Source organism: Haliotis rufescens, unplaced genomic scaffold (assembly GCF_023055435.1).
Source record: "Haliotis rufescens isolate VD_foot unplaced genomic scaffold, xgHalRufe1.0.p SCAF_15, whole genome shotgun sequence".
NCBI classification, from domain to species: Eukaryota; Metazoa; Mollusca; class Gastropoda; order Lepetellida; family Haliotidae; genus Haliotis; species Haliotis rufescens.
The window spans coordinates 22,411,459-22,438,610 of NW_025963835.1; the positions used below are offsets into that span (position 1 = coordinate 22,411,459).

At 39.2% G+C, this 27,152-nt stretch overlaps 1 protein-coding gene across 1 annotated transcript; it reads left to right on the plus strand.

Moving 5' to 3' along the window:
* Positions 1-16,260: 16,260 nt before the first annotated feature.
* On the plus strand, positions 16,261-21,446 carry LOC125380090 (sulfotransferase 1A1-like). The gene is made up of 6 exons (XM_048396328.1): positions 16,261-16,370; positions 17,380-17,618; positions 18,360-18,683; positions 19,023-19,123; positions 19,928-20,069; positions 20,775-21,446. The coding sequence occupies exons 2-6, from the start codon at positions 17,450-17,452 to the stop codon at positions 20,885-20,887; spliced, it is 849 nt and encodes a 282-aa protein (XP_048252285.1). The 5' UTR covers positions 16,261-16,370; positions 17,380-17,449; the 3' UTR covers positions 20,888-21,446.
* The last annotated feature ends 5,706 nt before the right edge of the window (positions 21,447-27,152 follow it).

Consider the following 27,152-nt stretch of genomic DNA (forward strand, 5'->3'; position numbering starts at 1 on the left):
ATGCTTTAATGTCTAGGAATTTATCGGTAGAAAAAAAGTTCATTAACATGCATAATATTATGTGTTTTCATCACCTTTCTCAAAAGGACTCCACATGACATTAGCCCTTATGGCTATAAGCTCTTCAACTGCATGTTTTAGTCCATATGGGAAATACATAAAGAATAATGAATGTGACACAGTGGAGGTGCACGCCATCCCATTCACGCGATACAATAACCCTGTACAATATATCCCCAGCGCCATGCATGTCGTAGAGCCGACCAATGGAGAAGAGGGTGATTTGCATTTATGACCTAGTACTTTTAATTGTTGCTATGCTGTCAATCACTGGTTTACTTGACCAGCCTTTATATTGCTGGAAAATTACTGACTGTGATGTAAAGCAGCATACACTCTCCATCATAAGACGCCAGAGATACCAATATGAATAGGTGACCTGCCTTCACATTTCAAATGTTGTTTTGTTCCTATAATCAAACAAAGATTACACAACAGGTATACAACAGGTAAGGTAGCATATTTAATCACTGAGCATCATCAATCAATCTATTCACTTTCACTAGTTTCCACAAAACAAGCTGATCATGTGTTCACCACTGCCAAAATGATTTGGGGCATATTTCTAATCAGACTATTCATTTAAAATTCTCCTCCCCATACTAATCAAATCATATGTATTTAACAAAAGACTTTACAAGTTGGCACTTGCTATCCTGGCTGAGAATCATCGAGAAAAAAACAAGGACTGGTCGTTTCAGATTCAGTATACTGTGTCTGAGTGGGGTATTCATGTTAAACTGACGCATGGTATATCAGTGGGCTAGCACTATAAAGTCGGCAGTAGTCCGGACTAGTACAAGCAACCACAACACACACGAAAGAGCCTAAATACAAGTGTTACATCTACTATATGATATATACGCAGAAACAAAATGTACACTGAACATAGTTATATTGCTTGGGCAAAATAACATCAGTTTGCGAGAAATATTCCCATTTTTGCGCGAGAAATACATAGAAATCCACCAAATATTACTTTATACTTGTAATTGTACACATATTAAGCAAACTATAATCTGTCTGGTACAGAGTATATCAGTCATTACTACAAGTCATGTAAATATATAAACGCCTTTGGCGATCTTTGTTGCAATCATATCCAGAAATTATGAAGAGATCATTTCAGGATGGTGATGGACATTGACAACAAAGCTAAAATCGCCAAAATCGGACAACTTTATGAATTCTATGTAACAACTAGATAATCATTGCGACAGTTGTTGGCCATCTTGGAATTTGACATTAGATATTTTGGACTTTCAGGGAGATAAAGAAATTTGTCAATGTTCATACAAATAGGAATATTTTTTAATGTTTTTTGCCTTTGTCATCATTTGAGAGATAAAGTTTAACAAAAGTGTGTATTCCCCAAATATCTGGAAAATATATCTATCTTCCTATCTATATCTATAAAAATTAATGATTAATATAAACCTCGAGTCTTATCTCTCAGAACACCCCCATTGTCTTTGACAAAGATATCTTCTTTATTTCCTTCCAGCATTTGTAAGATTTACCTTGAAGATTGAAGAAGTACAGAGTAAAATATTCAGTAAAACATTAAGCCTGAAGCATGACCTTTCCGTTAAAGGCAGAAAAACAAACAATTTATCTGTCATATACAGTTTCAGCGACAATCATCGTATGTTTCTAAGATTTCACAAAAGGAATCTGAAATACCAAAATGTAAACTTAACATTATTTGGCTATAAATAATCATTAAATATTCTTATTAATATTCTTACAATGCTTCAAAACTGCGAATGATACTATGAACATTTTCATTTGGTTCTAGTGAGTGAATGAGTTGAGATTTATAGTCACGTCGGCAGTATTTCAGCCATATCGTGACTAAATCAAGTTGTACAGGAATAATATATAAATATGTACTATAGAAATCTGTCGACAAAGGACAGTAAAATTACCAGATTATCACAGATATAGATTTAAAACTAGCATGTTACCATAAAAAAATGTGACTATTCTCAACAATACATTATAAAATTGGGCTAGAGATCACCAGCAACCAAAGTTAGTCCACTATACCAGGGACCATGGGGACATACGGTACATCTGCTTCCTGCATGGTACCCCAGCAGGATTTACACCATCCCTCTGGCTACTGGTGATTGTTAGACATTTTAAGCCAAAGTATTTAAGAACAACAAATATTCTACGAATAAAATCTAGGAAAATGAAACATACTTTGAAGGAAGTGGGACTTACGCAAACTTTCTAGGGGAATGTAATGTGTAGTTTAATCCGAATGCCTAGAGGTGGGACCAGCTTAGGCTTACTGTGAAAAAGGTGTTCGTAACGTGGTTGAAAAACACAGTTGTATGCAGGGTTTAATGGGTTAGTATGAAATGTAGTAATGTATTGTAGTGATAATTTGATATAATTAAATTTTCGTTGTGTTCATGGAAATTCCTGCATTCTGATTAGCTGAATTGGTCACGTGTTATTGCATTTATTTCCCAATGAATGTAAAACATTAGGCCACGCCCACCGCGGCGCACTACTTTTATTACTTCGGAATGTCGGAGAATCCCAATATTACAGTCGAGGGAATTCCCTTTCTGCTCACGTGTATCGTCATGCACAGGACATTTAGCGACTTTCATGCATATTCATTGTCCAAACTACCCTTTGAAACCGAAGGCCGAGAATGAATGAAACAGCAAACGTGCAGGCTCGCTCGCCTGTTTTTTTCCCGCTCGCCCCGGTTCAACTTTCATGTCTTCGGGTTTCATTTATAACTAGCATTTCTCCAACTGTGATTTACCGTAATCAGGGAAGTAATGTTTGAATCACGCAGTAAATGACCATGTTATTTGAAACTGCCGCCTTCTCTCGGACATATTTCTTCCGGTTCGTTACAGTCTGACTGTTGCAGTTCTTTCGCCTCTTGCCTTAATTGACAGGTCAAATGAACATTGTTTTAATCCCACTCTCCGTTGATTGGCTACTGACTGTGTAGGCGTGTCAAGTTATGTGCATAAATTAAACGATCACCTGATTCATGTCACGCCACTGTATGTATTCCTACACCTGGAATGTTTATCAATGTCGTCATTTTTGTCTGTTTTGATATATGCAACTGTTTTGGGTTAAACTATTGTAGATAAAACATGTTTTACGTTGTCGAATTTAATTATAAGCATTGACTGTATATTTTTTTCGGTTCATTGAGGTATGAATCGAAAAGCCGATGTGCAAACTTTTGTAAGAATCCGCTACGCGGATTCATACAGTTTGCATATCGGCTTTTCGATTCATACCTCAATGAACCGAAAAAAATACACAGTCAATCCTTAAATGGCGTTGCTTCAATGAAGGTTGATCAGCTTCTACATATAGGCTGTCAACAGGAGATGTTCAAAAAGGCACCAAGACAGAGTCGTAGGCCCTGATGGTGATTTGAATCTAACTTTTGTAAATTGCGCTTACAGGCTCCACCATAAACGATGGAGCCATAATCCAATTTAGAGCGGATCAGAGACCTATACAAGTGGAGAAGGGTTTCGGATTACCTCCCCACTTTGTATTAGCAACAACTTTCAACAAATCTAGAGCCTTCAGGCATTTAGTTTTAATATAATCAATATGTGGCTTAAAAGTCAAATGGTGATCGAAAATGAGAACCAGGAACTTGGCTTCTTCTACAATCGTGATATGAGTGATATGTAAAAATAGCTCTAGATCTTTATGATGGTTGTATTTCCCACAGAAATGAATACAATTGGTCTTAGCTTCTGAAAACTAAAAACCATTTTCAAGACACCATTTTTCGATTTTGTTGAGACATAGCTGCAACTGTCTCTCGATGGTATGCATATTTTTGCCACGACATGAAATATTAAAATCGTCCACAAAAAGGGAACCATTAATGGAATTATTTAAAACCTTTGACAGACTATCAATCTTTATACTAAACAGAGTTACAAAATACTGCCTTGTGGGACTCCCTGATCCTGATTATAATGGTCAGACAGGGTGGAACCCTGAAATTGTCGGTCTGTTAATAATTGTGATATAAATTGAGGCAAACGGCCTGTTAACCCCAAAGCATGCAGATCCTTCAAAATACCATGCTTCCATGTGGTATCATACGCTTTTTCTAAATAAAAAAGATTGATACTGCATGCTGATTATTGAGAATTCCATTTTTGACAAAATATTCTAAACGTACCAGATGGTCAATGGTACTTCTATTTTGACGGAAACCACATTGAATGTTGCTTATAAGGTTGTTAGTTTCCAAGTACCACACCAGTCGATTGTTTCCCATTCGCTCCATGGTTTTGCACACACAGCTTGTTAGTGATATTTGTCGATAATTGGATGCATCAGTATGGTCCAGTAGCAGGTTTAGATGTGGGAACAACTATTATGCCACGCTACATTTCCTGACGTCCAGATCTGATCAAATATATCAAGAAGCGTCTCTAGACATTAATTAGGCAAATGCTTCAGGAGCCGATGATGAATATTATCTCCAGCTATGCCATAAAATGCTTTAGAAATGGCAAATGGGTTCAACTTCAATTAAGTACCATCTGTGGCAGAAACCACTAAAAATCGAGACCAACAAGTAGACGATTTCTTCAGGGATGCATTCTCCTCCTCTGAGGAATCCTCTAATGCACGTTTTGTGTTTTTTACGTGTGCCATGGGTAGTGTATTTACGGTTCATCACCCCAGCTCCTAACCCACCACGGAGTGTCATAAAGACAATGCTAAATACCAGTGGATCTCCTGGCAGCAGGCAGCAGCAAGGATACTGAGGTGATATACTCAAGCAGTATAATTAATTGAAAATTAATTAATCCACCAGATTGGCCCATGAACCACCACCTTCTGGCCTTCCTAGGACTCTAGGCAAAGTACATACTGGAAAGTATTCATTAGAAATTCAACAAATATAACAATTGGCCAAGACAACACCAAATCATTGCAACATTTTGACAAATAATCTCAATAGCTTAAAAAACTTGTTAAACACAATATTGATCCACAGGGCTTGGCATGACCAGCCGATTCATAGGATTGGGCCAATCCTACCACCCGTCTAGGCGAAGTAAGGGTCGAAGGTATTGGGCAAAGGAACGCTATTCTTGGATCCACTGCCCTCAACCACCAGACTACCGTCCTCCGCCGACACTAGGACGCAACCCACGACAAACGGGCTGCCCAATTTGGTCGCTTTTTACGACCAGCAATGGAGTTCTGTGGACACATTCTACCCCGGTTCCACACGGGGGAAGACCGATTAGCGTTACCCAACACTCACCACGGGGAGGTTGCTCTTCACCAGTGCCTCATTTGGTTCTATATTCACAAAACATTAATTCATTGTTGATCTTTTAAGCGTATCATCTTTTATTTCATGTGCCTGGCGTACATATTCTTTGCTATCAGGAATGTGGAAGTATGTGACATACCAGCAAGACACTTTGTTTCATTTCCGATAGTCATACTTGAAAAAGAAATCACAAATAGTTTCCCTGTCGTACGAGAAGTAACCACAAGGAATACTGTAGCTTCACAGGTGTTATGAACAGTGTGTGGATTTGTTTTCAAGCATATGTTTGTGTAGGTGTGGATTTGTAAAAGCCCCTGTACAATGTGTATGTTAAGAGGGACGATTTCGATTTCCCAATCGTATGTTTCTTGTGCCCACCATTATGGTGTATATATTTCTCAGTACACGTAATAAGAAATACATACATATTTTGGCAAATACCACATAAAATATGTGTGAGTGGGTGAGTTTGGAATTCTCGTCACATCAGTATCTAACCCATATAATGACTACAACACGATGTAAATTAATAATGCATAAATCAGACCATACAAAACCTGTCGATAAAGGACAGTCAAATGACTAGACTATCACAGATGTATATTTAAAACTAGTATGTTACCATGAAAGGATTTTACTACATATAAGACATTATAAAAACGGGTTATCACCACACGGGACCATGGAGACTTACAGTAATTCTGTTACGTGCATCGCACCCTTGCAGGAACTACACCATTCCTTCAACTGCAGCCGATTTTCTGCAAGTTTGGCCTACAAATAAAATCAACAAAATTAATATTCTGCATATAAAGTTGTGGCAGTCCCCCTACTTTATCCCCCTTCGCGGATACAACCAATAACTTCTCATGTGTCTGGTATTCATTCTACAAATTTCAAAGAAACATCATTAATTTTATACAAAACGTATCAATGATAAGTTCTGATACAATCTATCTTTTGTAAAAACAAAAAGTTACATGGACATTTTATAAATAAAGTGACAAAACCCTTTCCATACGCAACAGAAATCTCTGCATAAAGCAGAGTCGATTGTACAATTCCGTGTGCATGTGTTTACAAAGCACTATCAAATAGTAATGGTACCAGGTGTTCGCAAAAAGGTGAACGTATCCTGCCCCGCCGGTGGCACCCGTCACAAACACATGCAAAGGCAAGTCATGTGTTCACCTGAAAAAATACATAGGAAGATGTGGTACAAGTCAAAATAGGGAATTGATGTTATGCGTCAAATTTCAAAATGTCCTCCACACGCTACCATAAAGCTTTACTGAGGCCCTGAATGTTGTAACCTTGATCAAACAACTTCTGAGCAAGAGTCATATGCCACTCTTTGAAATCTTGGTAGATAAACCATCCTCGATTGTATCTCAGAAGTTGTGAAATAGGAACATCAAAGGTTGGATCTGCTAGAATAATGCTCGACATGAAGGGAAAGTTGTCTATTGTACGACCTCTTCAAATCCAACATTGCTTGGTGACCAACAAAAGACGATGTCGTATTCGCCAGTGGCAAGATCACTGTATAGTTGAACAATTTCAATTAAGAGTAGATGTTTGCAAGGCTGATTTTTAATAGCCTGAAGAAAGTAAAGAGTATGAGAAGACAAGAACTTGTTTTTGTTTTGACTGTTTACTTATGCACTCTGGTACTCTCGATTGTCCTTTGATTCTGCCGTACAAATGGAACAGTTATCTGGTAAGGTTGATCCAATTACATATAGCCCTGGATACAAGGACAGTGACGCTGGCAACTACGCCACCATCTTTGCATCCATTTGTAAATGTAGATTTGTAAGTATCATATGTCTTTCATAATTCATTATACTTGCGAGATGGGAAAACAAACCACGCGGAAAACAGTTCTACCTAGATAAAACCGGGTCGTCAAGTACGGTGGCTTGATTGATAGCGTGGTGTCGTATGCCTATGACGTTTATCATCAATATTGCTCATAATATCTATCACTGTATTATCTGGTCGAGACTCGATTGTATACATGCTATCGTTATATGGCAAGGGTGTTGCGGCGTTGGGCAATAATTTCTAAACAGGAATTTCTATAAGACCAAAGTTCTGTTCAAACGCGTGCGTGTCCTTTCTAGGTTTAAAGATTGGTGTAACTGTGAAAAACAAGATGTAGGTGTTATTTTGTTCAAGTAATTTATGTTGGAATAATCAAATTACGAATGCTGCTACGTGTTGTCCGGTGAGTTGAAGACACTAAAGTTTTGCCTGTTGTTTTTTGGATATTGATAAATTTAAGGAAATGGAATCTGGAATATATATATAGGATGTACTGGATGTACTGGTGTAAATAAATTTACCAATGCAGATATCAAATATAGATATCCCAGAAAATGTTACACCATGCAGTATCAAGTTTTGACAAATGACATATGTGCTTCAAGGATAAGGGATTTACGGAATAGGAATGGTTTGGGATTTTGGGATATCATATTTATGGGATGGATACAAAGATGTTTCCTGTGCTTGCCAACCAGGTTGCTGGACATGACACGCAATGTTTCATAACCTTATGAGTTAACATTATATACCACTCAGTATACATTGCAGATAAAACTCTGTACTGGCTGAGTCCAAAGAACCAGGCCACTGAACGTTTTTTTGTGACAAGTCAGAAACAAGACCCCCTAGGACCGGAACACATCATAATACAAGACGTTTCGTGGTGTAATCAAATCACTGTTCACGATCAGTTAATTTACTACAAAACAGAAACTGACAGGTGAGACGTATTTGTTTGGTTATTGTTTAGAGCCTTTATCCTTGAACTGTTTACGTTCTTTTTCCATCGATACATAGAAACAACCGTTCAGTCATCTGTTCCTGTTTAACATGTATTACGTCGATGACATAAAGTGATATTACGAACACCTCTTGTGGAAATTGAGACGTCAAAACCGAAGATAGACACAATTTATGGATAACAACTTCTTTAATACTGTGAAAAGCGACGTTTCGGTATAGATCCTTATACCGTTGTCAAGTTTATAGTCTTGCTTGACAACGGTATAAGGATCTATACCGAAACGTGTCTATCTTGCCATCCGTCAACTTCCAAGTAATGCCTATCGAACAATTTGTCAAAACCGAACTTAACATTTTGTAGTACTTACAATAAAATGAAAACGCCATGTGCCATATAATGCTATAACTATATATGTATCCCATATATCCCAGTCAACACCATGTTCCTTCAATTGCAGGGGTATATCTGTGATGACCCTTGGTGGAGACAAACTACCGAACCTTGGTACTGATCAGATCAGAGAGGATGAAGACGCTGAAATCATACTTTTATAGTATGATTGTGTAGAACACACTTCTGTCAGCTTTGCATTCTCCTACCAACTGACAAACTGCATCAGTTTCAATTCAACAAATGAAGCTAAGAAACAAATAAATAAATATGCAGATCATAACATGTGTTCGTACAACTAGGCGACTACACGTAAGAGGTAGCCATATATATTCACCAGGAGCTTGACGTTGGCTATTCTATTTTGCTCCGGAACATACAGAACTGACTCCTGTTCCTCAGGTCTAACAGAAACTCAATTGTACATGTTCACCGAAAGAACTGAAAGAAAATGTGATACGGGTGCGAATAAACTTATTTGATCACCCTTACTGTTGGTTACTTTCAATACACACAAATCCCCCCCCCCCCCCCCTTACATTTAGAAATTAGCGCCTCACATTAGAAATTGTAAGGACTTTTTTAAACGTTCACTCTTAACCACAAAAATCATTTTCAACTTCACAGCCCTTTTCATTGCGGTTCTGAAATTGAGCACAGTCCGCTTTGTTTATATTTTGGTCTACTAAAGGAGTTATATTATAAGTATTATCTATGTATACACATGTCCCTTTAATGATGAAATGGCATACATATTTCAGCTCTAAAACAGAAAATGGAAATAATCTGATTTCAGATATTGTACCACACGTTCACACCGACAAAAACGTCAGCAGCCTGTGACACACTTAACGTAGATGTGACGATTGTAGTGCCACGAAATGCAATGCCACTTACTTAAAATGAACTACAACATTTCTGCAAGGGAATACATAACAAAAGAAATACGTTGTGAGTGATACCGGCCCACACCATCACACTTCCGCCTTCAAAACGGTCGGCCTGTTGCACACAGTTAGCAGCGTAACGTTCATTACGCCTCCTGTAAACCCTGGCACTTCCATCAGCCCTGTTAAGCATGAAACGGGACTCGTCACTGAAGAGAACTGTTCTGCACCATGCACGTGGTCGAACACGATGACGATTACTCCACTGAAGGCGTTCAGCGTAATGACGTGGGGTCACGACGTTGCGTCGAACAGGTCTACGTGCTCGGATTTCTGCTTCTCTCAATCGGTTGCGAACTGTCTGATCGGAGATGCGTCTCAACCCAGGTACGCCGTTTACTGTTTGTGAAGCCCTTCTAAAGCGATCGCGAAATGCTGAAGTCGGATGTAGCGATCTTGTACAGGGGTGGTAACTCTTGGTCTGCCTGCTCTAGGTCGATCATTAACGCTTCTTGTCGTTGAGTACCGTATCCATAGCCTGTTGATGGTTACGCGGGACACATTCATGGCTGTGGCAACAGTTTGTTGAGTCTGTCCTGCCTTCAGACGGCCTATTGCGTTGTGACGTTGCTCTTGAGTCAGACGTGGCATTCTTTCATCAAGCAATACAGACAAACAGGTTAAGTGAAGGGATTGAAAACCCTGCAGCTTTATACCCCTTTGTCGCACACTGACTGCACGTGCAACGGAGTCAAGTTCAGTTGCACGTGCAAACATTGGGCACATGTAGATCATTTTGTCGACCGTGTCTCGTAAGTGATTCGTTTGGGCGACATGTTCATTCTTTTGAGTACTACTGTGCAGGAAATGGCCCGCTTTCTAATTATGCATAATATTTTCAACACTTTATTCACTCACAATAATTTTGGACTGATTTTGCTGAATGTAACATTTCTTTTTTTGAAGATCATATATAAAATATTGACTATAAACATCTGTCGACAAAGGACAGTAAAATTACCAGATTATCACAGATATAGATTTAAAATTAGCATGTTACCATAAAAAATGTGACTCTTCTCAACAATACATTATACAATTGGGCTAGAGATCACCAGCAACCAAAGGTAGTCCACTATACCAGGGACCATGGGGACTTACGGTACATCTGCTTCTTGCATGGTACCCCAGCAGGATTTACACCATCCCTCTGGCTACTGGTGATTGTTAGACATTTTAAGCCAAATTATTTAAGAACAACAAATATTCTACGAATAAAATCCAGGAAAATGAAACATACTTTGAAGGAAGTGGGACTTACGCAAACTCTCTAGGGGAATGTAATGTTTAGTTTAATCCGAATGCCTAGAGGTGGGACCAGCTTAGGCTTAATGTGAAAAAGGTGTTCGTAACGTGGTTGAAAAACACAGCTGTATGCAGGGTTTAATGGGTTATTATGAAATGTAGTAATGTATTGTAGTGATAATTTGATATGGCGTTGCCTCAATGAAGGTTCATCAGCTTCTACATATAGGCTGTCAACAGGAGATGTTCGAAATGCACCAAGACACAGTCGTAGGCCCTGATGGTGATTTGAATCTAACTTTTGTAAATTGCGCTTACAGGCTCCACCATAAACGGTGGAGCCATAATCCAATTTAGAGCGTATAAGAGACCTATACAAGTGGAGGGGGGTTTCTGATCACCTCCCCACTTTGTATTAGCAACAACTTTCAACAAATCTAGAGCCTTCATGCATTTAGTTTTAAGATAATCAATATGTGGCTTAAAAGTCAAATGGTGATCGAAAATAAGACCCAGGAACTTGGCTTCTTCTACAATCTTGATATGAGTGATATGTAAAAATAGCTCTAGATCTTTATGATGCTTGTATTTCCCACAGAAATGAATACTATTGGTCTTAGCTTTCGAAAAATTAAAACCATTTTCAAGACACCATTTATCGATTTTGTTGAGACATAGCTGCAACTGTCTCTCGATGGTATGCATATATTTGCCACGACATGAAATATTAAAATCGTCCACAAAAAGGGAACCATCAATGGAATCATTTAAAACCTTTAACAGACTATCATTCTGTATACAAAACAGAGTTACAGACAAAATACTGCCTTGTGGGACTCCCTGATCCTGATTATAATGGTCAGACAGGGTGGAACCCATTCAAACCTGAAATTGTCGGTCTGTTTAAAATTGGGATATAAATTGAGGCAAACGGCCTCTTAACCCAAAAGCATGCAGACCATTCAAAATACCATGCTTCCACGTGGTATCATACGCTTTCTTCTTTATCCAAAAAGATTGACACTGCTGATTAGTGAGAATTCCATTTTTGACAAAATATTCTAAACGTACCAGATGGTCAATGGTACTTCTATTTTGACGGAAACCACGTAGTATTTTTGTTGATTTTAACTCTTTGGCTAATCTGTCTGATAATCGCCAGTGGCCAGAGGGATGGTGTAAATCCTGCTGGGGTGCCATGTAGGTAGCAGAAGTACCGTAAGTCCCCATGGTCCCTAGTATGGTGGCCTAACTTTGGTTGCTGGCGATCTACAGCCCTTTTATATATTGTATCGTTTGTATTGTATCTGATTATTTTATTGTTCTAAAACTAGTTTTAAAATTATAATCTGTGATATATTGCTGGTTGTTGTACTGTCCTTCGATGACAGCTTTTAATATATAATATAAATGTATAACTTGTTCAAGTCACGATATGTCTGAAATACTGCCGATGTGACTTTAAATATTAACTCACTCACTCCACATGCTACCATAAAGCTTTACTGAGGCCCTTAATGTTGTAACCTTGATCAAACAACTTCTGAGCAAGAGTCATGTGCCACTCTTTGAAATCTTGGTAGATAGACCACCCTCGATTGTATCTCAGAAGTTGTAAAATAAGAACATCAAAGGTTGGATCTGCTAGAATATTGCTCGACATGAAGGGAAAGTTGTCTATTGTACGACCTCTTCAAATCCAACATTGCTTGGTGACCAACAAAAGACGATGTCGTATTCGCCAGTGGCAAGATCATTGTATAGTTGAACAACTTCATTTAAGAGTTGATGTTTGCAAGACTGATGTTTAATAGCCTGAAGAAAGTAAAGAGTCTGAGAAGACAAGAACTTGTTTTTGTTTTGACATTTTGCTTATGCACTCTGGTATGTTGATTGTCCTTTGATTCTGCCGTAAAAATGAAACAGTTATTTGGTAAGTTTGATCCAATTACATATAGCCCTGGATACAAGGACAGTGACGCTGGCAACTACGCCACCATCTTTGGATCCATTTGTAAATGTAGATTTGTAAGTATCACATGTCTTTCATAATTCATTATACTTGCGAGATGGGAAAACAAACCACGCGGAAAACAGTTCTACCTAGATAAAACCCGATCGTCAAGTGCGGTGACTTGATTGATAGCGTGGTGTCGTATGCCTATGACGTTTATCATCAATATTGCTCATAATATCTATCACTGTATTATCTGGTCGAGACTCGATTGTATACATGCTATCGTTATATGGCAAGGGTGTTGCGGCGTTGGGCAATAATTTCTAAACAGGAATTTCTATAAGACCAAAGTTCTGTTCAAACGCGTGCGTGTCCTTTCTAGGTTTGAAGAGTGGTATAACTGTGAAAAAACAAGATGTAGGTGTTATTTTGTACAAGTTATTTATGTTGGAATAATCATATTACCAATGCTGCTACGTGTTCTTCGGTGAGTTGAAGACACTAAAGTTTTGCCTGTTGTTATATTGGATATTGATAATTTTAAGGAAATTGAATCTGTAGACTTGTTAGCTTGCAAGCGTTTTCTGGGGGTTTAGAATTACTCCACCAGACATTATCCATATATATATATATATATATATATATATATATAAATATCTGAAACAAGCAATAGGGAGACCGTATGTAAAAACCAGCTTTAGGGAGACCAGGTGTATATTTTGTTGCATATATACTTTTATTAGGTTTAATGATGTATTTTAACTCTAAATCATCCTGGCAATCGATAACTAAAAGATGAAAAAAAAATATTAAAAAATAAAAAATATACATGTTTTTGGGTCTCCTTAATTTTCATACAAACAGATTCAGCCTTAGGGAGACCAGCTAATATATATATATATATTTATATATATATATATATATATAATGAAATAATAAAGTCCACGTTAGTCCATCATCTTCTTTATATCAGTTTCAGACATAATACTTTCGCTGTCTCATGACAGCTATATATATATATATATATATATATATATATATATATATATATATATATATATATATATATATATATATATATTTATATATATATATATATATATCAGTTTACATTGCAGATAAAACTCTGTATTGGCTGAGTCCAAAGAACCAGGCCACTGAACGTTATTTTGTGACAAGTCAGAAACAAGACCCTCTAGGACCGGAACACATCATAATATAGGACGTTTCGTGGTGTTATCATATCACTGTTCACGATCAGTTAATTTAGTAGAAAACAGAAACTGACAGGTGAGACGTATTTGTTTGGTTATTGTTTAGAGCCTTTATCCTTGAACTGTTTACGTTCTTTTTCTATCGATACGCAGAAACAACCGTTTAGTCATCTGTTCCTGTTTAACATGTATTACGTTGATAACATAAAGTGATATTGCGAAAACCTCTTGTGGAAATTGAGACGTCAAAACCGAAGATAGACACAATTTATGGATAACAACTTCTCTAAAACTGTGAAAAGCGACGTTTCGGTATAGATCCGTACACCGTTGCCAAGCTTATACCAGTCTTGCTTGACAACGGTATAAGGATCTATACCGAAACGTCGCTTTTCAAGTATTAAAGAAGTTGTTATCCATGGATTGTGTCTATCTTGCCATCCGTCAACTTCCAAGTAATGCCTATCAAACAATTTGTCAAAACCGAACTTAACATTTTGTAGTTCTTACAATAAAATGAAAACGCCATATGCCATATAATGCCATAATTATATATGTATCCCATATATGCCAGTCAACACCATGTTCCTTCAATTGCAGGGGCATATCTGTGATGACCCTTGGTGGAGACAAACTACCGAACCTTGGTACTGATCAGATCAGAGAGGATGAAGACGCTGAAATCATACTTTTATAGTATGATTGTGTAGAACACACTAGCGTCAGCTTTGCATACTCCTACCAACTGATAAACTGCATCAGTTTCAATTCAACAAATGAAGAAACAAATAAATAAAAATGCAGATCATAACGTGTGTTCGTACAACTAGGCGACTACACGTAAGAGGTAGCCATACACATTCACTATGTTGACGTTGGCTATCAGATTTTGCTCCGAAACATACTGAACAGACTCCTGATCCTCAGGTCTAACAGAAACACAATTGTACAGCCCCCGCACCCCCCTATCATCTTTAGGAGCAGTAACATGTTACATACCCTTAAACATGAGCAGTGAACCTTCCTGTACGTTACTTTAAACACACACAGTCCCCTTACATCACTATTAGCGCCTCACATGACAAATTAAATGTTCGTACTTTTGTAAACGTTCACTCATAACCACAAAAGTCATTTTCAACTTCACAGCCCATGTCATTGCGGTTCTGAAATTGAGCACAATCCGCTCTGTGTATGTTTTGGTCTACTAAAGGAGTTATATTATAAGTATTATCTATGTATACACATGTGACTTTAATGATGAAATGGCATACATATTTCAGCTCTAAATCAGAAAATGGAAATAATCTGATTTCAGATATTGTACCACACGTTCACACCGACAAAAACGTCAGCAGGCTATAACATATTTAACGTAGATGTGACGATTGTAATGCCACTTACTTAAAATGAACTACAACATTTTGCAAGGGAATACATCACAAAAGAAATACTTATTTGCCGTTAACTAAAAGCCTACAACCATGGAAGATAGAAGCAAACCGAACGAAACCCCAAATAGCTCCCGAAGGGGATTGGCCAAAGGTTGGGCCACGAAAACCAACGGGAACTATTAATATTAAACCCAGATTGCGGAATATATATTTAAAACATAAAATGTGTGTGTGTGTGTGTGTGTGTGTGTGTGTGTGTGTGTGTGTGTGTGTGTGTGTGTGTGTGTGTGTGTGTGTGTGTGTGTGTGTGTGTGTGTGTGTGTGTGTGTGTGTGTGTGTGTGTGTGTGTGTGTGTGTGTGTGAACGACGAACAAATGTAGAGGGTGTTGCAGTCAGTGCACCGATAGGTTTTCCAATAGTTTGTAGTTGTGTATTTTGCTGTGTAAAGGGGAGAAGGAGGAGAACCACTGTAATGTACAGAGGTGTAACACGTGTACAGCAAACCGCAGCCTGAGTCCATCTTACTTAAAATGAACTACAACATTTCTGCAAGGGAAAATATAACAAAGTGGAGTGTAGAGTGCGAAAAGGTGTATGTGTGTGTGTGTGTGTGTGTGTGTTTGTGTTTGTGTGTGTGGAGGGTAGAGAGCGAAAAAGTGTATGTGTGCGTGTGCGTGTGCGCGCGCGCGTGTGTGTGTGTGTGTGTGTGTGTGTGTGTGTGTGTGTGTGTGTGTGTGTGTGTGTGTGTGTGTGTGTGTGTGTGGAGTGTAGAGTGCGAAAAGGTGTATGTGTGAATGTGTGTATGTGTGTGTGTGTGTTTGTGTTTGTGTGTGTGGAGGGTAGAGAGCGAAAAGGTGTATGTGTGCGTGTGTGTCAACGTGTTGTAAAGGGCGTACACATATTCTGCCCCTGTGTCATTAACTGTGTACGAGCAGCAAGTGCGTGTTGCACGAAGGTCACCTACGCATACCCCTGGTGACGCAGCAGTCTGATGCAATGCATTATATATACAGCATGAGTGCTGCGATGAAAGAATACATTAGGAGGGCGATCGTTAAGTGGTGAGTACTATTTGTGTTGTGGTAAATGGTAAATACCGTATTACATGTATGTCTTAATCAACCCGTAATGGAAATTCCCTTGACCAGTCAGGAGATCGACTCGTCCACAAGTGTCCGTATGTCTCCTGAATCAACTGTGCCATGTCAACATCATCGTACAAAAGTAGATTGCGGTTAGGATATGTCTGCACATGCTCATGTCCGGCTGTGACACAATCGTCATATATCGGGCTCGTTATATCAGGTTCACGGTAAAGCACAGCTGTGTAATGCCCACATATCTAGGTTCGTACACAACACGTTTACAGTAACGTCAACATTGAAACAATTTGACCGAATAATGAATATATAAACCCTGTGAGATCGGGTTGGCTGTAAATAGTGTGCACAGATTATGACCCGAGCTCGCGTGTGTATGACTAGTGTGAGCAGCATGTCAGCGCACTACAACGAGCGTCGTTTTACCCTTGGTAATTCAGCTAACCTAGTAACAAGTACAAAGTTCGACTGCTGCGATAACAGACTATGTTAATAAGACGAAAAGCGTTCAGCAGTAAGTATCCGTAGTTTTGCATGTTGTAATATGTTTTACGTTTCACATGTCCGCCTTCTTGACCTCTTCGTGTTTTATTGTCATGAAGGAGAAACTAGTGTCCTGATTAGCGAGGTCCCACTTGATGTTTGGGGGAACATTGCTGTCCACAAGTGCATTATGCCTACTTTTGTGTCAGTCAACTGTGTTTGTCCATATGAACGTTGCGGTATAAAAATAGATTGCGTTTAGGCTACGACATAGCAATTTAAACATGTGTTGTCATAAGACAATGCTGACAAGATAATTTGGGCTCAGGTTTTGAAGTGAAAAAATGTGTATGTTTAGAAGGGTGACTGACCGAATATTCCATCTCTAGCAGAATTCCCCAGTTACTTGCATTAGTTGGTTAAATGTCGACCCCGAATAATAAATCTGTCCAATAAAGTATGATTCCATCAATATATTTCCCTTCAGACTCAAGTCGTGTATACCATATTCAGACGCTCTGGTCACTGGATTTAAAAGACAACGACCTGTCGTCGCCATGGAGATACGTGTAGCTGATGATGGTGGAGATGAGTTGACGATGATAAGCTACAATGGCCGCAAATATCCAAGGCTTCCCGTAACTATGGATACGCATCCACTGGAGCAACTACCATCTGTTGAAATCCGCTCTGACGATATCCTGGTGTGTGCTTTCCCTAAGTCAGGTAGGTAAACTGTACCTATCAATACAGTTATATAGTTCAGGGAAAATTGCACGTTAGTTTAAATGGTCCTTACTGTTAAAAGCACTTTTAACCGTTGAAAATAAGGACAGTCCAAAGATGGAAAGGGAAATTGTACAAGCCTCGATCTTCAGCTTTTTGTTATACAGTGACGCAACACAGAAAGGGTTTCCCACAGAGTGTGATACAATGACGTAATAATTGTCGAGGTCACCCAGTGGAAAGTGAACAGTAAGTCAGGTATACACTGATGGGATACCTAGGATACAGGTGAAGAATTACTGGATTGTCTCGTCAAGGTTTTGCGTTAAGCAACACACAAACACGTTTTTATGCAAATTGTGTGTGCTACCGGAAGAGCAGGACAGTAAACTTTCTTAACCCTTTTCGCGACCACCTGGGGTAATCACTGATTTTCAGTGATCCATTCATATTAAGTTCACTTCTATTTTGCCCTTCCGTACGCCGAATGGTATCTGTTACAGTAGATAATCGAGACTGATTATTCTCTGGCGTTGACATTAGTTATGTTTACACTCTCATCACTTGTCGTTACACACATTTTTTTTTATCTCAACCCAAATCAAACAGTCTATGGCTGTGATTTGTGTTTTAGGCGTACACCTTTGCACGTGGCTGCAGTAGGACGCCGTATGTGTCGTCGTTGAAAACTCAAAACTAGTTTGCCCGAATCACGAACCTCGATATGTTTTTTCTATACAGGTACCCACTGGGTCTGGGAGATGGTCCGCCTGCTGGTGGCGGGAAAACTCGACCGTGATGAAGTCAGCAAAGGGACTGGCATGATGGAATTTGTCAGTGAAGAAAAATACAAAGATCTTCCTTCTCCCAGGATCCTCAACTCTCACTTGTTGTTCAACGAACTTCCGGAGCAGGTTAAAGTAAAGAAACCTAAGATCGTGTACGTGACTCGGAACCCAAAGGACGTGACTGTTTCTTTTTACAACTTTGTGAAGAAACTGCCGATGTTCTACAACTACACTGGAGAATGGAAGAATTTCGTCCGCCCCTCACTGGAAGGGAAGTGTGAGTGATTCTTAGATAAAGAAATAGTGAACACACCTTATGCATACGTGCATTGCAGATCTCATAAATCCCAGTTATGTTCTCCATTGATTGAGTCAGGCCACACTAATCGCGGGTTGAAACCCTAAATGCGTCCCGAGTAAAATCCGTGGTCGATCAGCACAATTCGCATGATCGTGTTCTTGTTCAGGAGGTCGACGTCTACGAACATTGGGTTTCCCTCAGACATTTCTAAAATGCTCTTAACCATTAAAAGTGACGTTAAACCTAGCTCTTCAACCTATTCCTGATCATGATTGTGTGACCTTGGGGCGTTAATAAGTATGTACCTTGTTCCAGTTGACTACGGTTCCTGGTTTGACTATGTGAAGGACTGGGAGGAGGTGAAGAAAACCACTGACGTCCCCATACTGACACTCAGCTATGAAGACATCAAAGAGGTAAGCAGGGCTACTGAAATATTTTACTCATAGTAGCCTGTTAATATTAAGCTTATTTTTGTGTCCCAATCTGCTGGAATATTGATCAACGAGGCAAAATCGCCCACTCACTCATGTTCCTTGCTTTGGTGTTTGCATAGTATTCAACATGACAGTGAAAAATGCAAGTTGTTGATTGGTCAAAATCTGTGGGGGTTTATCATTATTTTTAATCAATTAAATTTATTCTTGTTGAAAGTATTATATTTTGTGAGCATTATTTTGAACTAATCAAGAACATAAGTAATTAATCTTGAACTGGAATTACATTGTTACCTGTGGTCCCTCTTCAGCACATTTTATGATAGCTGGCGTATTTTACAACCGTTCTAAAGCGCTCTTTTCAAATTCCAAACCACAGAAGGTTGATCTCCTAATTAGTTTTACTGTGTTTATCAAAACGTGTGTTCATGTTAAATAGTCTAGTGTTGTATTTGAATATAATTTGAAATTATGAAAAGAAAAGTAAAAACGTACATTCTACGATAGATTTGGAAAATACTCGACTCTGAGTTGTCAAACAGAGGTATCAAATCACAATCAGTACCTCTGATTGAAACAACCAATTGAACAGCCTCGCCACCGCGAAGCTAGAAAAGTAGTTCCTTCTCAGGAAATTGGTTAACCTCGTAATTTACAAAAAAGCAGAGCGCTCGTGTTAATGTAAGCTTTTATGTTGTTACCCTAATTTTAGTTTTCTTACCACGTTTGTTCACGGTCATTTTCTGTTTATGATATTAATAATATTGATGTTATACGTTTAAGGATGCATTCCGCGAGATGAAGAAAATGCAAGATTTCCTTGGCACAACGAGAAGTGATGAGTTCATGAAGGAAGTATGCGATCGCTGCAGCTTCGCCTCAATGAAGCAAATCAAGGTTATGGCCGACATCGTGTATAGAAAGGGTGAGTATACTGTACTCTCTGTGGAATCTAATTTCTAGACAAGGTGAGCATTTAGCTACCAGTACGCCCTGTGGGAATGAATATATAGAAGTGATGGTATTTGTCTCTCCAAGTACGCGCTATCGAATGGACTATCTTGAAAATGTTTGTATATATCTCCCAGTTCACTCTGTGGGAGTGGATATGTAGAAAGGGTGATTTATGTCAGAGTAAGCTCTGTGAGATGGAATATCTAGACAAGAGGAATGTGCATGTACCAGTAAGCTCTCTAAGATGGAATGTCTGCAACAGATGAGCATTTTTCTCCCAGTACGCTCTGTGAGACTGATATTTAGGACAGATTAGTAGTCAGGCAATGTGGAGTAGTATAATTCGAAAAGGTTAGATTTTACTTCCTTGTACACTTGTGGAAAAGAACATCTATGGTGAGCGGTGAGTATTAACCTCCCAGTACGCACTGTTGCATTGAATATGGCCTTGACTTGCCGGGGATGTCTTGTCACCTGCTGGCTTTCAGTAGTGTATAAAGACAATATGCTAAGACGTAGTTGCCTATGTCAAACGCTACCTTTGCGACTGTCATAACCTTTTCATAATTACAAGCAATTTGAAATGTACAGATAAATTCGTAAATTAATGTTCTAAAGGTAGCTAAAGTTCATATTTTCATGTTTTGCGCCTGAATTTCTTATGTTATTACTTTAGGTGGTACCGGTGACTGGAAGAATTGGTTCACTGTCGCCCAGAATGAGTGGTTTGACAAAACCTACCAGGAGAAGATGAAAGATTGCCCTTTAGAGTTTAGGTATACTTTGTAATAACGGCATTGGGTTTACTAGTGTAGTGAGTAAAAATGGTTAGAGTAGGCGGATTGATATGGGAAAGGGTGTTTGGAGTGTTCAAGGGAGGATAGAATGGATACTGTGAGTGCAGTGAGTTGGTGGAGCTGGTGACTAGAGAGGATAGAGGAGGCAGAGAGATTGCAAGTGAGCAGAACAGATGGTTGCACAACGGAGTAGATACGCAGATACTTTACGCCGCATCAAATGCTATACAAGGGTAAAGAGTTTGTGAAAACAATACATCTATACAATCCAACTCTTTGATACAATGTAACGGTTCTTCTATGTTTTCTTCCAAAAATGTTGAGGTCATAAAATATTGTCTGTATGTTTTTTGAAAAGGAGCAATTCATTTTAAGTTTTGTCCATAAATTATGATTAATTGGCGCGCCTTCTTTCTATCATCAAGTGTTGAATGTATTGATGTCACGGTTTTAATTCATCAATCTGTGACCCTCTCTCTCCAATATGTTTTACATTTGTGCATTGGACCGATGGCCTCTCCATATTTCTTGAATAAACCTCTTCTGAACAACAACGTTTTTATGCTTCACATTCAGTTAACCTTAGATTTTGAATACAGTTGTCACAAAAATAAGTGCATCAACCATAATTCACTTTTTTGTTGTGAGAATGGAAGGACTAACTTGGCTTGGCTTCAAAAATTATATATTTTATACAGGTTTGGTTTCGGATATGTCTGGCAACAAGAACATGTATATAGTGTATCTAGTCTTATATCAAAGTTTGTATATAGACTGAAACCATTTCACAAGCGAGAAAACCCTTAGGCTCTTAGAGTCCATTGTAGGATTTCGACGATAGCATAGGTATGTGAGATCCACTGCGGTCAGGTGGATAGAGCGTCCTCCCAGAGAGCGGAAGGCCATGGTTCGATCCCGTGGCCGCGTCATACAAAAAGGCTTTACAAGACTTTACCTGTTGTTATCCTAACTTGCGTACGGCATAAAAGAGATAGGGTCTGAGTATGGTGTATCCATGTTAAACTGCGGAATGGTATCTTATTGGGGTAGCATTATAAAATAGGCATACGTTCGAACTGGTACAAACACACACACACACACACACACACACACACACACACACACACACACACACACACACACACACACACACACACACACACACACACACACACCTGAAATGTTAAACCTGAATTCACCACACATCACCGTAAGCATGTGATCAAGAATCACAATACAATAGTGGTGACTCGCCTGTGGCCCCCGTCACAAACTCTTGCAAAGGGCAGTCAAATGTTCATCTGAATAAACAAGGCAACAGATCCGAATGCGAAATGGACGCGTCTTCGACCAACCCTGCGTCCTGGGGATACCGGTATATAATTGATCTCCATACTGGTTATAAGATGCAGTGACTTGAATCGGTGATCAAGGATCCAAGAGAAAGGGTTGGACATTATACTCTTGAACTTAAGGATCTTATGTATAAACTTATACTATGGTCCTATAGAGTGAGTGAGCTTTTATCAGTATTCCAGTTATATCATGGCGTGTCAGCTTAATGTGGGAGGAAAGCAGGAAGTGATGCAGGTCTCAGACGTTTACCACTTCGGTGAAACCCACGAGCACGGGTATATGGTGCTGACAAACCTAGAAACATAATCGGGGCGAACCGGGATTCGAACCCACAATCATAGGTTTCTGGCGTGTCCAAGGGACGCAACTCTGCACAGCGAATCGCGGCGCCTCAGACGACTGAGCTACCCGTGACCCCCTAATACTATAGGAAGCGTTACAGCAGCTTCATAATTATGTTCAGCATTGTTTCCAGTTTCATTATAAGTTATAAAATAATGTAATTTTATGCACTATAAATGTCCTTAAATACATTATTTTATGTGCCAACATCATCATTACTGTATATAGATTCATAAACAAGTGCTCATGGAATAATCGGAATCGTACACTGGAAGATAACTCACACATTATAAACTTCATCATAGGTCCACCTCCCGAACGCTGGAATATCTGACTATGGCAAAAATCACACGCTTTGGCTTCTACACGACCAAGATTTCATGGCTGGAGCTGTTTATCAACGGAAACCCAACACGTCTGGCCAGATATCCAAATGAAGTAGGCCTTAGTTCCGTTTGGGTTTGAAAGCGCCAAATGAAGTAGTCTTATCTCCTTTTATTTCGAAAGCACTGAAGGTCATTGCCAGCCAAATGCCGAGTCATCAGTCACGCCGTTGTACGACTTCATGTGTTGCCGGATACCAAATGAGGTCACCCTTATCCCAGTATTTTGTCCTGTATTTAGATTGAAAAGAGTAGGCGATATTAAGGACGAAGTGGTTGTTTTCACATAATGTGTTGGTTTCGTTATAAGAACGTGTGACCATTCTGTGTAAGCATACTCTCATCAAACATACCATAACTATGGATTGAAACGTTCTGGACAGGGATGTCCTTACGAGGCTCTATTCAAGTTTCTAAAATTTGTTTGAGGTCTGAAAGCCATCAGTTTCTTATTGAGTAGAATGTGGTACAGTGTGTCAGTGTACAACATATGCCTTGCTGGCTTTTCTCTATATGACATGATGACTGTTCACGGGTATATAGATGTCTCAGCGGTCAGTAGCAAGTCCGCCACCACCTTTACACATGGCTCCAGTGAGGATGCACGGTGGAAACATGAGAAGGAACCTTGGGCCATTGGATACTGGTAGGGCTGCATGGATTTACTTATATATCCCTAACCTCAAAGACATTCTGACAAATACTGATGTTGATTATTTACACACACACACACACACACACACACACACACACACACACACACACACACACACACACACACACACACACACACACACACACACACACACACACAGAACAACAGAAACAAAAACAAAGCTCAACACACTATTTTGGCGGCCTCGCATTGTTATGCCGGACATTTACTACGCGTTGTTGCAGTGTTGGGAGTACACGCCAAAGTTTCATGTAAATATATTTATAAACGTTAGCATTGGTTACAGTAATATTTCTTGAAATCGCAAATGAGTGGCTTAGCTGCATTCGTAGCCATCATGTCAGCCTATATGAGGTTTAAACAAATTTGTATTCATATATTTTACATATACCGTTTAAAAAATCAACACGACCATCAGGCGTGCATTTTCTAAAAGTTTACTGCCCGAGACGGTCGGACTGTCAGGTATTTCCAACGCTGATGAGAGGTAGAATATCAATTGGAAATAATCAGTTCTAACTAATGGAAACACACGCTATTTTTGTTCACTTAGCATTAATACAGTTTACGGTGAGTATTTTAATTGTCAGGTACTGGAGCTGTGCTAATGACGCCGTCAAAATAACTAAGATAGATCTACACACACACACTAGATCACCTCGGCAACCAAAACTAGATATGGGCTTCGAACAGGTACGATCTAAATTTTCAGGAACATTTATGATATTTACAGAATTCAGTCGCGATGACTTTAACTTTACATTGTTACGATTTCATAGTACGTAGTTATCATTATACTCTGGCTCCTGTATCGCACTCGATGTTGCCTGTAAGGGTCTGATTCAGCAGAGTTCCACTCTTCCAGGTCATTACAATGATGCTCACCTTCAAGGATACACCAACCAGGGCGGCTACTTTCGGGTCTTCAACATGTTGTCGGAACTGGATCAGCCAGTAAGAGCGAACATTGACACATTGGATCAATGCGGTTTTATGATGACTAGATGTTTTATTTGCACTGGCATTACGGAAATAATTAAGTCGATATCTGTTTTATGTTCATGTTGAGCATGGGGTGTATCTTGAAATGAGTGAGTGAGTGAGTGTGGTTCTATTTTTAACGTCTTTTGGTATCACGCGACGGAGATCGAACCCCAGACCTTCCACTCTCCGGGCGGACAGTCGACCACCAGACCACGGAGGCGGTCTGTGAAACAGTAAATGACCACACAAGATATTATATTGAAACACGCAGTTGTAGGTTTACGATCATAAAAGGCAATAAAATGGATCAAATAAGTGGGAGCAGCAACATGTAACATGCCCTACAATATATGTCAGTACACTCACTATTGTCCGGAATAATGTCAGAGTGGAAGCGTTTTTCGAAGCTCGTAGGAATTCGGTGTTTTTAGATAGGCATCCAATCCACATTTGGCTAGTAGATGAGATGCAAGTCAGGTCATAAAACGCGTGTCGCTCATATTATAGGTACCGTCAGCCCTCTACAACTGTCCAACCACGAAACTTCTCGAACGATCACGTTTGTCATATTGCATGTAAACAAAGGTGGATAATTCTAAATTACTCATCGAGTACCACTAAAATCTGGCCTCGACAGCGCTCGACATTTTAAGAATGCTTCAATCATTTGCAGCCAGTGAAAATCACTACACATAAACTAACAACAATCTTCACTGCCACATGGCATATCTTCAATACCGGAATGATGACTGTCATTGTCAAAATCTATTCATTACCAAAAATAATGATTTCTTCTTTTAATTTCAGTGAAATTAATAATTTAGGAACATGTATCGTCTCTCTCATGAGTTTGAAATGTGCATAATTGTATTGTATTATGCTCGTGTACCAGCGCTGATGGTTTATGGTTAAATAACCTGGTTCCGATTATGAATTTGGTAAATGAGCTTGGCTAAGAGACCCAAAGTCTTGACCTATGTCTAGTTTAATGTGTATTTTGGATGCAGAGATCCAATCTTACTTCACAGCAACACTATAATCTAACAACGTTTATAGGTGTTGATCAGTGGTGAGTTGTTGTCTTGGCGTCGTCGAAATTACTACCCATTTTCTTCTTGTCACATTAAGCTCCCTCTGCATAATGTAAGCGTTGTGTAACTGGACTATTCTCCTGGATCCTCTTGTTTACCAAGACTTAGTGTGCCCGCCTCCTAGCCGACCTCTTCCTCTTTCCATCAGAGTCGGATTGTTTCACTAACTTTAGTTAACTCAAGGAATGTTGCCAAAATGTTCAACCTCATTTTCAGATATATAGATAACTGTTTACATGATCATGATCAAACAGTATCGTCACCTTATCTAAATGATGACAATCCCTGAACCAAGCTGTGCAAGAAGTGGGATGATTTTCCAATCACGAATGTCTCCTTCATATCGAGGAATATACCATCGGTTCCGGCTTATATCATCTACATTTGTCAATCACTTTAGTACTTTATATTACTAGAGCTCGTACAGCTCTAACACCGTTATCATGCAAGTGATGTACAGAGTATGGTTGACAAGTATATATACAGGTAGGAGGCAGTGTTTATACAGTAGAGTAGATATCAGAATAATAATGATGTAGTTATCAGTCTTGGAAAGGAAGTTAGGTGTCAGTACTAATTACGTCAACACACATACATTTTAACATGCAATATATTAGTAACAATACATTTGTCCTGTCAACACTACACTTCATTTTCATAATATTGCGTCACATGTAAATATTGATAGCCCGATCTGGACCAGCAGATACCCTAAACTGGCGAATATTACCAACCCCGGTGACCCAGCAGGTAGGTCAGCCTGTGTGCATGTATTCAAATATTATCTGACCATTATGGTTTTTTTTATAATTAACAAGGAAATCAGTTAAGTGTGTTGTCCACATACTGGTACTGTAACAGGAAGGAGTATTGATCTGCGTGGCCTGTCTGGCCTGATTGTTTGGCATCATAATTATACATCCACACCATTGGGATACGATGACCAAGTCAGAGAGCCTGACCACCCGATCCCGTTAGTCGCCTCTTACGACAAGCACAGTCGCCTTTTACGGCAGGCATGGGTTGCTGAAGACGTATTCTATCCCGGATCTTCACATACTATATGATGGCTGATTACTATTGTATAGGGGGCCAATCGTCTAAAGTGCCGCAATTTGCTGTACATAGTTGCGTCCCTTGGGCACGCTAAAAATCTGTGATCGTTTGTTCGACTTAGGGCTTTTCTGACACATCAAGTTGACACGCCGTGATATAACTGGAATACAGTTCAAAGCGGCGTTAAACCCAACTCAATCACTCCCTACTATTGTATAACTGACCTTTGTAAAAGCTAAGTGAGATCGCTGAAAAGTTTTTTCGAAAGAGCTGACAACAATATGTGTTACAGGCTTAATATTTCTAAAGCAGACATAACGTTTTTTCAGGCATCGAAATCTCAAGTAAAATGTTTTTCAACACACATGG

Coding starts and splice junctions, on each gene's coding strand:
- LOC125380090 (XM_048396328.1), top strand. CDS start 17,450: ATGGAGATACGTGTAGCTGATGATGGTGGAGATGAGTTGACGATGATA. Junction 18,684..19,022: donor CCCCTCACTGGAAGGGAAGT/GTGAGTGATTCT, acceptor ACCTTGTTCCAG/TTGACTACGGTTCCTGGTTT. Junction 19,124..19,927: donor GCTATGAAGACATCAAAGAG/GTAAGCAGGGCT, acceptor TATACGTTTAAG/GATGCATTCCGCGAGATGAA.